This window comes from Lissotriton vulgaris, chromosome 8, assembly GCF_964263255.1.
Source record: "Lissotriton vulgaris chromosome 8, aLisVul1.2, whole genome shotgun sequence".
NCBI classification, from domain to species: domain Eukaryota; kingdom Metazoa; phylum Chordata; class Amphibia; order Caudata; family Salamandridae; genus Lissotriton; species Lissotriton vulgaris.
The window spans coordinates 598,690,762-598,705,350 of NC_141696.1; the positions used below are offsets into that span (position 1 = coordinate 598,690,762).

The 14,589-nt window shown below is 43.2% G+C and overlaps 1 protein-coding gene across 2 annotated transcripts in view; it reads right to left on the reverse strand.

Moving 5' to 3' along the window:
- LOC147697773 (uncharacterized) overlaps positions 1 to 14,589 on the reverse strand; it is a 303,212-nt gene that overhangs the window by 203,820 nt on the left and 84,803 nt on the right. For both annotated transcript variants that reach the window (XR_015299158.1, XM_086933339.1), the window contains exons 2-3: positions 1,518 to 2,255; positions 207 to 324 (exon numbers count right to left, since the gene is read on the reverse strand). Coding sequence is in view for 1 of the 2 variants with exons in the window: in XM_086933339.1 (XP_086789465.1) it covers positions 207 to 324; positions 1,518 to 2,189 (790 nt within the window). In the remaining variant the exon portion in view is untranslated. The remainder of the gene's footprint in view (positions 1 to 206; positions 325 to 1,517; positions 2,256 to 14,589) is intronic.

Genomic DNA, 14,589 nt, shown 5'->3' on the forward strand with positions numbered 1-14,589 from the left:
TCTCCCTCCTCCAAACTCTTTTTATCAAACTAAGAACAGGGCTGAAATGTTGCACCTCTTCTGTTGATGCTAATCTAAGCTCTCAGCATTCACATGTACAATATCAGCACGTGTACCCCGACCATCGAGAGACAGGTTAATTTAAGCAGAAAAATACCATACATAGATCAACTTGGCAAATATTTATCAACAAATTAAGAACCTACTGTGAATTGGCACTTGACTTATCCTCATATTCTTAGAAGATTGTGCCATTCTGGTTGAGTATCTTGAAGCCTTAGTAAAAGTAAGATTCAGGCTTTCTGTTGCTTCATTCGTATTTTCCTATCAAGGGAAGAAGAACGATTGTTTAAAAAAAAAAATAAAGTTAATTTAATGGACATCCTGCACTTGTGCTACTTACTCTCTTGAAATTGACAGCAGAGTTGGCCCAGTGCTTAATCTAAAATGGTGGTTTCCGGTGCTTGGCACCAGCACTTTATGCTCAACACCGGCACTTATGACAGCCTGCCACATGGTGGAACTGTTTGTCTGATTTTGCGATGAGAACAACAACAGTTGTTTAATTAATCAATATACAATACAATGACTAATAACTGCCACCCAAAGGCTATAAGAATAGATTGGGTGCCAGGTATAGTAATTTTTTATGTATAGTAAAAGTCTTAATTTTGACACTTGTAGCAATAGTCGTGTTAGTACTGTAAGTGGCAGTGCTAGTAGGGGCAATGAGAAATGCAAGCTGCAGTGGCCTCCTGACAAGGGCTGTGGCACTTATTATTACTATTATTATTATTTTTTTTAACAAATTAAGTACTGTTTGGTCTGCTCTTAATCCCAGTCATATATCAACAATGGCATTTCCACTATATTACAAACACTACTGCACTTCATAATAAATCAACCCCAAACCATCTAAATGGCAAAGAGATCCTGAAAACAAATGTGTTCCTACAGTGACAATTGCGCTATTAGCAAAGCATCAACCTATCAACATCACAACCACTGTGCTACTAATTTAACACTAGAAACTATAGGTCTATTATTTTTCTAAACAAAGGCAGGAATCATGCTTCAGACAAATGTCACACATCCATGTTTATTTAGCATGAACTGATTTCGTGTAATTTTTTTTGAAGCATCGTTCCAATATAACCTAATGTCGCAGAGAAAAGAAAAAATCATTATCCATAAGATTCACAAATGTAAATGACAACGTTTAGTAGGCAATTTCAGTTTTGCTATAGGATATTCTCATAATGACAATGAGGCAATTTCTAGCAAAAAATCATTGGTCTGCTCCTAGAAGTATAATCCCAAACTCAATAACAAATTCCCTATTTTGAGTTTAACTTTTTCCTTCATGGTTTTCCGTTCTACCAGACTCGCTACTCACCTTCTGAATAGCAGCCAGTTGATGACGAAGGATTTTCACAATGCAATAAATCACCTAACTCAGTCTCAAGAAACCTTTTGGATTCTATCAACACAATGTTGGAGGCGAGAACATTTCTTACCAGATTCAGAGTAGCAGAAAGCTGTTCCATTTTGTCCTTGTGAAATGTGCTTCTCACATCCAGCAAAGGCAAAGATGAAGAACTTATATGGAGGTGTTCACGGCAAGTAGTTCCAAACGAGCCACATGCGTTCAAGTTTCCTTTGCATACTTGGCCAGAATCCTCAACGGCCTTAGGTTGTTCGCATTCTGGATGACCAGACAACATTTCTTGTCTCAAGTTATCGTCACAGTGGAGACTATCATCTTTATGAACTAACAGAGGGTTAAGGTCATGGTTCTTTGCAACAGGGGTGCGTGGCAACTGTCGACCAGTCAGAACTTTGTTACCCGATTGCAAAACTGCACTAATATTTGTAAACCCTGACACAGTGACCGATGTGTCATCTCTTCCTTTTGAGGGAGTGTTTCTTTGTGAGGGCAAAAGTGCCAAACGCTTCAAGACAGCGGGCTGAATCATCTTCTGACTTGAATGATGGATATTCCCTGAAGATGGATCAATACTCTTATTGGTTTGCTTTTTCTTTCCCTTTTGAGTTTCATTTGAGTTGCTCTCTTTGGAAGCCTGTTTCGGAAAAACTGCCCCCTCAAAAAAAGCGTCAACATCTTCTTTGTTCAGAGCAGTTCTAGAAACAGTCCACCTTGAATCCTTTCCTTTAGCTTCCAGAGCCATTCGGTCCTGGATCTCCTGTAGTCCCCCACCAACTACTAAAGGACAAGTACTAATACCATCAAGTAACTGAAAAAAAGAAAAGAGCATATTAATTCAATATTTAAGGGAAAGAATGACTGCCTACAAAGATATAAAAACATGTTAGTACAACAAGAACGAGAGCCAAAGAAATAAAAGCACAGTACAACCAATTTAACTTGTAGCAGTATCTGAAAATAATTGTGCATTGTTCTGCAGATTCAAGTAACAAAATATTTCTATTTATTTGGATGAAAAGTGAAACAAATGAACTCATACAATCTTAAAAATTATTAAATGCCCATACAAAATGGTACCTGAAGCACGCTCGAAAGCTGCCTGGATGAGTCACATCAAAAACTTCAAAAACCATGACATGTATACTCATTGATGTGAACAATTGTGTATTTGATACATGTTAGAACATGAGATGTTGCAGAATTTGTGGGCAGAAACAACTCAACAAAAGACTATACTAACTTTTGATACTAGGGAAATATGTTAAAGCAAGGGGAGGTGCCCATCACATGGCATTTATGGGCCTCTCCAGTGCATTCGCTCTGGTTAGTAGGGACAAGTTATGGGACATAATGGCTAAGGCACGTATCAATAACTCCTTAATTTCCCAAAGCGTTTGCACTGTGGGGAAAAAACGTACAGATTTGATGTAGGCAAAACGGATAATGTACTGCCTCCCTCTCCCCCACCCCCTTTTAGGTCTAGTAGAAAAGTCAGATATGGCTGAATTCGAGCTCTTTTTTTTACTTCTTTTTAGGTCTCGTCTACGCAGCACACATGCGCTGCATAGGAGACCTTTAGCCGTCGTACAGCTCTTTTTCCAAGCACATGCTTGTGGCGGCATACAGCTTGCAGGAGTGCGCAACGGTGCTCCACAAGCATGAGTGTGTGCTTTGAAACAGAGCAAACAGCTGCTGCTTAGTGTGCGCGCGTGCACTCCCCCACCCATTCCCATTTATTGTTTTTTATTTGGGTTTAGTGGTTCAATAGCTTTCCTTAATGCAAATCCCAATGCTCTTAGTTGTGCATGATTTTTGTCATAGTGAAAGGTGAGAAAACGCTCTCACTTGAAAGGTCTCAGCTATTGGCTTTTTCCGAGTCTACCTGGCATAATTTTTTTACAGAGTCTCTCCATCAACTATCTTTGCGCTTGCGCGCGTGCACTACGCCCACCCCTCCCACTTGTTGTTTTTATTTTTGGGCTTAGTGGTTCAACAGCTTTCCTTAATGCAAATCCCAATGCTCATCGTTGTGCGTGATTGTCATCATAGTGAAATGTGGGAAAACGCTCTCACTTGACTGGTCTCAGCTATTGGCTTTTTCCGAGTTTACCTGGCATCATTGCGCTTATTGGGACCCTGGAACAACTGTTTGCTTGTTCTGGCCTCCATTATTTGTCTAACCCCCCAAAAAAGTGTACAGCCCCACATGACCTATAACTTTCCTATTGACTCCCACTAAATCCTGATATTTAAGCATGAAAATATTTTGACGTGCCCATAAAAATCTGATAACTGCCTATTTAAGCCATAACATTTTACGGTTTAATGGCAGTTGAAATGCTCCTTTCAAACCGTAGTGCATGTACTGTACAACCTCCCTCCACCCTTGTCACGTTTTAACCAGACGAAAGCAGTTTCCTAATATGTGGAGCCACCCTTGCTGTGGAATTAACATTAAATATGTACCTCAGCTTAGTCAGAAACCTACATTGTGCAGGAGGCTAGTCTTTGAAAGATGTAAAACTTCACACTGGTACTAAGAGCAATTGTCAGGTTAGTTAATTGGTTTATTCATGGCCTCGCAGTCTGCCAGAAATACTAAAATTGCCTCAGCTTATGTAGTATATGGTAACACATACAATTATGCTAATATTGTCACTCTGAATTTTGTAAATTGATAATAAATTGGCTTCACTCGTTCTAATAAGATTAAGGCCAGCCAGTAGGCTATGCAGCCTACTTCTACTGCGCCAAGAAGTCTTGGGACGTTTGCTGCACATACGCATTTTAGACTACAACACCATGCACCAAAATTGCCCACAATATGTGAAATACCTCTCCATTAATGCTGCCAGCTGTTATTATAAATGTATAGCTAGTGAAGTATTTGATGTTATGGCCCTCTTCCAAAGCTGACCTCCTTGGCGGTCATTCAGATTTTTTTGTGCAGTGAAATAAATCCAGTTCTTTACTATATTTTCATTACTTTTTTATTGTACAGGGAAAACATTATTAATTTGTCTTTCTGTAGCACCAACCACATTACGTTATGAACAAACCTGTCTCAAATAAACATGTATACAAACATTCAGTATTTCCATAAAAATGGGCTACCTTAACAGTAGTGGTGCGTCCATTGGGGCGCTGTGGCATTGCCCCACTAATGCTATACGGCCCCATTCATAAATTTGTTCTAGTTCTTCTAAGTGGTCTATAATAAATAACTCGGTCACTGACACTCACAGGCCACAGGAAAATACCCAGACTCTTGGCAAGGCATGGCTCGTATTCTCCCAATTGCTTCAGATTGTAGAACATCAGCCGTCAAGAGCCACTCGGCCTCTACTTCCGTCACAATACGTCACGTCCTGTTGTATGGCTGCATGGGGCTAGGTTCCCCTGTTCTGCAGCTGCAGATTGCCCTCTTGTGCTCCCTGCCGAGGCCAGTCACCTGCTTGGGAATTCCTCATTTACTCCAACCCTGGAGGCTACGAGCGCGGTGAGTGCGAGTCCGGCTGCTGCCGCGGACAACTGTCCAAACACATCTCTGCACTTCATTTATATCAACGCACCCCTCTACCTCACCTGTCTACCTCAGTCTTTATTATTCCCTCTTCCTCAGCTGTCTCTAACACACCTCTCCCTCGCTCTACCTGGCCCTCTCTGGTTCTATGACTGCGTTATTCTCCCCTCTCCATCTTTGATTTACCTGTCTCTGCACCTGAATCTTTTTCTTCTACACATCACTTCTTTGTCAAGCCTTCACCCCTCGCTACTCTTCTGTTTGTCTCACTAAGGTCTCTACCCAACGCACCTTTCAGTGCCTCTTCCCATTACGCCTCCCTCCCTCACAGTGCTCTCCTAGCATGCATCAGTTTCTCCCCTCACAACCATGCCTGCCTCCACCCCTCCTTACCTTTCTAACCAGCCTAACTTTCTACATTCCTGTTATTCCTGGTAGTGAACCTTTCATTTCATGCCTCCGGTTGTTTTACCTACGCATACAAATTGAGTAGGTCATTGCTGTGCTCCCAACCCGACATCGAGCCCCAGTCCGCTAACCTCTCAACATGCCCAGATATAACGACAAGCATTGGCATAGCCAATAGGTCTCGCCTTTGGGACCTGCTTCATACCTAAATACTTATAAAGGTACCAAAGGCGAGACCTATTGGCTATGCCAATGCTGGTTTACATGAAGTCCCTCGACTGAGTGCCGGTAACAAGAGGAAAGGACCAACCAAAGGTAGGGAGCCACCCAGGCTACTTGACTCCTTTAACTAATTTACAGGGGAGCTTAAATTAATAGTTAAACACCGGAAATCATATATCAATCTGTGAACCAAAAAAAGACAAACACGTTCACAAACACAATACAGGTGGAACCCCATCTCCAAGGTACAAAGTTACAATTATATTGGCATTATGTTGGAAGGAAATTTGAGATGGGATAAGCTTCTGACTCGGAGAGCCTGTAAATTCGCTGGGGCATTTGATGCACATTCTAGATTTTCAAGGAAACATATAAATGCTCGGCTGAGCAAATGGCTCATGATGATCCTGAGGGCGAACCCATCCCTAATCTTAATCTAAAACCCAATACACTATGGGAAAGTGAGCCAATTACAGTAAAGGATAGTGCCTCCAAAACAAATGCCACTAAATTACTGCTGTGGAACATAGCTGGTCTCACAAAAAAACTTTTGGAACCTGACTGGCAAGAATATATAGATAAATATGATCTATGCCTTTTTCAAGAGACCTGGGCGCTGGAACCCATATATAAGGTGGGCTATCGAACTTTCAGCATTGAGGCAACTCAACCAAAAAAAGGCAGACCCTCTGGCGGGCTTTTAATATGGGCTAAGAACCAAGTAAACGCTGAAATAGGCACTATACCGACTAGCTTAGCTGATATTCAGGGAGTGCATTTAAAGTTCCCCAACAAATCTATGATCTCATTCCTCAATATTTACATAAGACCACAAGACCACTCCAAGGAATCTCCACCAATTACTCAATTAGGTGGGATTATTGGTTCTATTACAAAAAATGGCCCCATTGTAATTGGTGGGGATTTTAACTGCTGCTACGAACCACTAATAGGCATGGAAACCATGATGGAGGAAGAGGATCCAGCTCTGGGTATTCCATTATTAAGCACCGAAAATGTTTAGAGATGTAACGTCTCAGCCCTGCAGATAATCTCACCGTAGAAAATGGGCTACGGGCGTGCAAAGGAAGATGCCCTTCTGATATTGAGCGAACAAATACTTTTACAAGGGATCAGTCGTCCTCAGCCTTAGACTACATTATGATAAGTGCTACCCATTGGGCCCATGTGATTGATTTTAGAGTAGAGGCTAGGAGGGAAAGTGACCACGTCCCCCTATGCCTAGAACTAGAAGTAAAATACTCCAAATACCAATCTAGACCAGGTCAGCAGGTACCACAGCCTATGATGTGCAATAATAGACGGGCAGTTAGATGGCCAACAATCCTAGGGAAACTTGAATCTCTTACTTCTATTTATAATATTTTTAGCAACCTATTATCTTTTTTTCTTTCCAATGATGATTTGAATTATATTACAATCACTCAAACCCATGAAAAACTAGTGGAAAGAATTGAACCCTATCTAACAAGAGCAGTGATGTGCAAAACCTCCTCTAAAGACAAATCGACACCACACCAGCCAATCCCTGGTTCAATGAGGTTTGGAGAGAAGCTAAGAAAGAACTAATTAAGGCATTACGATCGAAGAAACGAATCAAATTCAGACAAGAGAGAAAAAATTATAACCAGAAATTAAGACTAGCACGTAAAAGCTGGGAAGATGCAGGCTGGGAAGAGTTGCTAGCTGCAGCGAGGGCAAGAGATCACTCAATCTACTGGTGGAATATTGCAAATGGCAACAAGACTAGTAAGCCAGCCCAGGATTATCACTTAGATCCATGGTTTAACCATTTTGCACACTTATATGCATGTCCGGGTACCGCATCAAGTGAGAATCTACGTATAATTAACGAGTTGATATCGTCTAATGAGATTGAACCACTACACTTTAGCATCTTAGACACCAAGCAGGTTATAGCTGCTATCAAGTTGTCCAAAGCGCCTGGTCCAGACAATATCCCGGGGGACCTTTTTAGGCATGATCCAGAGGTATAGGCATCTTATAGTAACTCACTGTGTAATGCAGTTAGCAGTGGGCAGCCCATCGCTGCATCATGGAAAGGGCGCGGAGATTGTCCCTATATACAAGTAGGGACAACCGCGCTAATTATAGACCTATCAGTTTGATAGATATTTCCCAAAAGGTCTACTCTAAGCAAATACTGGAAAAGTTAAACGCTTGGCTAATTGATAATGACATATTGTCTCCATACCAGGCAGGGTTCAGAAAACGAACCAGCACCATAGACCAGGTGTTTAGGTTGTTAACCATTGCCTGGAAATACACCAAATTAAGATCAGGCAACTTGTATGTGGCCTTCATTGATATAAAGGCCACATTTGATTCTATTCGAAGAGATCTGCTGTGAGTAAATTTGTTAAAAAACAAGGCGTCCCAAAAAATATACTGGTACAACTCATAAAATTACACGAAGATAACTATGCGAAAGTACGCTGGAGCTCGTGTGGGGAATTAACGGAAGAGATCCCGGTAAGCAGAGGGGTGCGCCAGGGTTGTGTCCTGGCGCCCACCCTGTTCCTCCTCTATGTTAATGATATGGTGGACGACCTATTGGACTCAAATCACGATTCTCCAAAGTTAGGTGGCTCTCATGTATGTGCCTGACATTTGCGGATGACACGATCTTGCTTTCACAGACCCCAAGGAGGTTGCAAAATCTTCTGGATAAGCTTGTTGTGTACTGCAAACAAAAAGGACTAGAAATTAACCCTTCAAAAACAAAGTATATGTCCATTAGGCCGCATAAAAGTTTTAAGAAGAACATACTGTTGAACGGGGCAATAATAGAGAGGGTTCACACTTTTGTTTATGTAGGGGTGACCTTAGATTCTAAGCTCTCATGGTACCCGCACATTAGAAAATCAGGAACGATCGTAAAGCAAAATTCAGTGCCCATCCTGAAAAAACTCCATGCTACTTATACCAAGTCTATTACCCCAGCATTGGAGGTATACAAATCTAGGGCCCAAACTGCAGTTTTCTAAGGCTCCGAGTTGTGGGGCGGGGAGCAAACATCCACCTTAACTATGGGAGAAAATAGGGTTTTGGTCCCCCTCCCACAAAATACCCCGGTGATCCCCTATAAGTACGACTTGGGGCTAAAACGCATTGAGCACAGGGCAGTCTTGATGACCTTGTTATATTGGATTAGGTTATGGGTTACCGATGAACTTCATATTTATAGACAGGCACTAAGTGAACTCATTGCACTAGATACCCATGTCACCTTCCCATGGTTGAGCAACATACGTAGATGGCTCCTGGACTTGGGGCTTAGAGAGTTTTGGCACTATCCAGAAAAGCTCACTGCAAACTCAAAAAAAGAACTCAAAAGGGTCTACTGGAGCTCAATTGTGCACAAAGCTTTACAAAACAGTGGTACTGGCTCACTCACAAATGAATTTCTATGGAGGTGTTTTTAGATCAAATCGAACCTCAACTTGTGAAAATATTGTATTTGAAATTTAGGTACGGGACCCTTTGTGTTAAGACTTTTACAACCAAATGGGAAAAGTCCCATAACGGGGTGGAAGATAGTGAGTGTAAAATGTGCCAGCTGGCCATGCAGGAAAATATAGCACATGTTCTGCTAGTTTGCCCCATTTATATGAGAGCCAGGCGGAAATGGATCATACCGCTGGGAAAGAAAATGGGTGTGAGGAGATATAACGAGATAACACCCAGCTTATTGCTTTTGGAGTGTCCAGATTTTTACTGGCTGTTGCCTATATAAGAATGAAGAAGGATTTGAAATGTTAACTAGGATCCTACTATAGTGGACTAAAGCTCATTAATTATGTACTTTAGGACCATGTTGGCGATCTTTTTTTATTGTATATAGTATTTAATATATCATAATGAATTTTGTTCTTAGAGACCTTATTTTAAATTGATCTTGTAACAAATACTAAAGGGGTACAAGCATCCCTGGAGAATAACATCATGACATAAAAGCACTGCAATTTATTATCCTAACTGCCTATCGCATTGAATATTTAATTGTATTTTATTCTGGAATAGCGTATTTGCACAAATATGATGTATTCTTAAAATTCGTAACAATTTTTTTCACGGATCATTGTATTGGACCGGAAGGATGTAAATACAGTATAGTCTTGCTTGTTCTTTTATGATTCTATGAATCGAATAAAGATAATTTTGATTGATTGATTGATAAATGAACTAATTTTATTCTATAAAAGCAAATACTTTTCCCTGGGTATGTGTGGGGTTATTTTAACCCAGAGAACCGGCAAATCATAGAAAAAAATGTTTGTGCAGGCTTTTTCTGGAGGATGTAGTGTGGGTTGTGCCCCTCCTGGCTCAATATTTGGCATTCTTTCCATACCAAATTCTCCCGATTAGTTACTAAAGACTGCATCAGGCAAGATCATATTGATTAAATTCCCTGATTAGCTTAAGTCAAGAGAGTCTTCACCAGCCTTGGCATTCCAAACTTATTTTATTCACTGGATGAAATCACAATGAACTCAAGGAGCTTGGTGAAATCTCCCTAAGACAAACACATGATGCCACAGTCAATCCATGAATTCAGTTTGTTGGTATCAAGGCCTAAAATCTAAAGAAGGGATAGAAACATCTATTATGGATAGCTAACTACGAATAAAGATTTTACCTGACCCGTCTCAGACTAGGCACTTTGCACTTCTTGACAGCATTTCCGCAGCAGGGTACTTGGTTTTCTAGCTTACCCTGCTGTCCTTGCGATAATATTTCAAAACAAGCTCTTGCTCACTTCATTGTTTTTATGGTGTTCATATTAGACCCAGACTTCAATTTTTACACCCTATACTACACTAATTTGGTCTTAGATCCTACATCACAAGTCCGAAATCTTTATAGCGCCTCAACTTGCAGTTTACTTGCCACGCTGTTATACTCTATGTTCAACAAGCACTTAGGATAAAAAGCGAAAAACATTGTTAGACTCTCTAGGAACTTATGATTTTAATGTTATATATCTCTGGGCATGGTTCCCTTGTTTTTACGTAAAAAAAGATTTGAACTGGATTTTCGGCTGTTATACATCTATTGGCAAGTTTTTAGGTCTCGTCTATTCCATCCCGTAGGGATGGTAGGCGAGATTTATAGTAAGCGTTTCGAAAAGTCTACCCACTGCGGATCGCATACAGTTCATGTGAGCCAGGCGCGTGCACAGGAATTCGCTCCCCCTACCCCTCCCACAAAGCAAGACAAGACTAGATCAAACCGACCGCGGCCGCTCTGATTCCATTTGCCACCACTTCACGCGGTCCGCAGGTCATAAACAGGACCATCTGCTCGTGAATCGGAATGCTGGCATGGTTACCCTGCCCCCCTCGCAGCGCTGCCTTTCCTCTACTTCGTGTGGTCAGTGTTTTGCATAGTGTGACTTTGTTCCGCTTTCAATACTCTTGCGGGGGTGTTTGCAGCCAAGGACGACCGCAGGACTACAGGTCCCAGCCATCCAGGGGGGCACACAGCACTTGGCCAGCCCTTGCCCCGCCCGTCTGCAGCCGCTGTTTAAAACACCTTGGTTCTCCCGCTCCGCGGGAGACGCTTCGCTTTCAAGACTCTTGCGGGGGTGTTTGCAGCCAAGGACGACTGCAGGACTACAGGTCCCAGCCATCCACAGGGGCACACAGCACCTGGCCAGCCCTTGCCCCGCCCACCTGCAACGGGGATATATTTGACCTTCGGACCCGCTGCGCGGTACGCGTGCCGGGCGAAGCCCGGGCTAAGGGCGGACCGTCTACGGCGGTCAGAGGCCGAAGGAGGACGGGCCGGGCTACCCCCCCAACGCTTCGCTATGGGTAAGCGAAAACAAGCAGCTAGCACGGAGGAGGAGGGGAAGAAGGCTAAGGTCGCTAGGAAGTCGGAATCCATTATTTCATATTTGTCCTCTGCAGTGGGGGTTTTAACTAAAAAGATCGCCAACGCTGAGCAGGAACTTGGTCTGGTCCCCCCCTCTTTACCCTGTGACGTTACTGACAGTGCGACCGTGCCTAGTATACCCCTGGAGCCCGTGATGGTCGTGATGAACCCATCTAGTATGGCTGATCCTGTTAATTCCACCCAGGAAGGTGCTGATCAACTGGGGCTAAATGCCCATTGTAATGTGGGGTTTGCTAGGGCCTCCAAGAAGAAGAATGCTAAACGGGCAAAAATCCCTAACGGTTTGCTGAACACTGATGGCCAAACAGAGAATAATTTGGGGGAGTTAATGGAAGAACTGATTACCTCACGCTTAGAACCGATATTGGTTGGCATTGCTAAAGACATTGTTGAGACTTTAAACGCGTGTGCTGCTGACCTGCTTAAAAAAATTACCCAAATTGATCTTTCCATTAAGGAACTTTGCTCACAGCAAAAGGGGGATAGTCAAGTTAAGTATAGCAATCAAGGGCCAGTGGGGGGTACGGGAGGCCCACCGGGTCCCACGATACACCTGAGTCCCCGTGCTAATTGTAGCACTATAGGTAGGAATTTGAGTGTGGGTCCATCTCTTCATACTGAGCAGCAGCCATTGGGTAGGCCCACGTTAGGTAGTGTGCCTCGTGTGGCCAGCCCCCATTTAGTTCGGCCCTTAGTCCCAAATGCGAGGCAGGCATGGGGTTGTTTGGTCAATCTTGACCTTCCCCCAGAAGCTGCTCCGCTGGTGGCTGTTTTTATAGGGGTTCCTCCGCTCTGTGCGAGAGAGGTGGAATCAACTGACGATCTTTTGAGGGAGGCCAGATCCTGGTGTGCAGTCTCTAGTAGCGGTGGGTTGGACATTTCCTCTAATATTATTATGGCGAGAAGGGTGGGGTGGGCCGGGCGGCGTCCCAAGCGGACTGTGGGTGACTGTGTAATAGTCAATTTCAACAGCCCTGACTTAGCGGATAGACTGTTCTGGGACGGGTCAGAGGTAGCCCAAACAGGAATCAGACCAGTCCCCTTGGGATACTTTTATCCGGCACCTGATCTACTGCTCCGTGGTAAACGTAGTCATTTAGTATTAGCACCTGTCGCAAATAATATTTTCTCCTTACCTCCCAGGCCAAATTCTAATCCCCCCACAGTCCATCTCAGCGGGGGATCAAAGTCCCAGGGAGGATTTAGAGCTTGCGGACCGGCAGCTATCCGCTAATAGTCTTTTTTCCCACACTACTAATCTGATTTTGAATAATCGCGTTAGTCCACTGTCTAATCTGGAGGCTAATGATTGAATGGTAGCACCTGATCAGCCAATCTCATCTAGTCACTCCAATCCGGTTGTAGCGGACAGATGTAAACTAATTAGCTGGAATGTTGCTGGCATTAGATCTAAGAGAGCGGATGCCATTTAGCTTGATTTTCTAGCCAAACACGATATTATTACCATGCAGGAATCATGGGACCCCTCGAGTAATTTTTGCCTGGATGGCTACTCTAACTTTTCGGTACAGGCCGTTGAGGGTTTTGCGGGTCATGAAAAAGGTGGCCTTATATTTCTTTTCGCGTTACATCTGAAGGGCACTTTAACACTGCTGGATTCTGGCTCGCATAATTCCCTTATTGTTGAATGGACCGTCTCACACTCTTTGAAAATACTATTGATTAATTTTTATAATTCCAGAGATTGTGTTGATTTTAATCAACATGTGGTTGCTTTGCAAAGTTTTATTTTAGAGTACAGTCTAAAACAAAACACTGGTTTCGAGATTGTCCTTATGGGCGATTTTAATGTTCATCCCTGCGACGTGGAGTGCTATGCTAGGGCCCAGGAGGCTCATGAGGGGCCAACAGGTGCAGCGGCCTCTCATTTTGAGCATACCAAGCATGGGGAGGCCCTAGAGGAATTCCTTGCTAACACTAATATCTATGAGTCTAATTTTATTGAGGCAGGGGAGAGGGTTGCCACTTATAAAGGCACTTATCCTGGGACAGTGATTGATTACATTGTTATGTCCTCTGGGGCCTTACTGAGGGCTAGCGCATATAAAGTTGTTTTGTCTTCCTTTAGTGACCACAATCCAATGTACTTGGAGCTGGATGTGGCCAAGGGTATGGGCCGTGAGCATTACCTTTACCAGAGTTATCCTCCCTTGTCCACGAAAGATCAGGGTCGTAGGCTCAAGTGGGCAAAGGTGGGCCCTGCAACCTTTTTGGAGGATCTTTGTGCAAAAATTGATGGGCTTTTGTCCACTTGCCTCAATAATAACTCGCCCGCAGCGGAGGTAGTCAGTGCCTTTCAGGTAATCTGCACACAGATCTCTAAGGACCTGACTACCACTAACACCCGCAGATGTAGTAATCATGTAAGATGGTTTGATGGTAGTTGCTCTAGGGCTTATAGGGCCTGGTTTCAAGCGCTGAAAAGTAGTTCCAGGGATAAGGCGGCAATTGTCGAGTTGAGAGGGGCCTATAAAGAAGCTATCGCCAGACGTAAAAAGGAAATAAAAATGGAAGCCTGGGATAATCTCCTCTCAATCGACGTCCTCCAAGATAGTAGGAAGTTCTGGGCAACAATCAATCACCCATTTTTTTCGGGTATAGATGGTATAGATTTGGATTGTGTCATCCCGGACGAACAGTGGTTTCACCATTTTAGCAATATGTATGGTTCTGCTGGCTCATGTCCCTCAATTAGTACTCTTCCTGAGTCGCAGTCTCTCCCCCGCCTAATTTTTGACACTGTGGACGTGGAGAGAGCTATAAATGAATCCTCTAAAAACAAGGCTCCGGGCCCCGATGGGGTGCCGGCGGATTTATATGGCTCTTCTCCAAAATTGTGGGCAAGGATTTTAAAAAACGTTTTTAATGCCGCTAGCGGCAATAGGTTTCCTGCCTCGTGGGCTACCGCAGTCATTATACCAATTTTTAAAAAGGGCCAGCACGGTGATCCCTCCTGTTATAGACCCATTTCCCTGTTAGACTCTGCAGTGAAGTTCTTGGGCAGGGTGCTACTCCACAAACTCAGGGA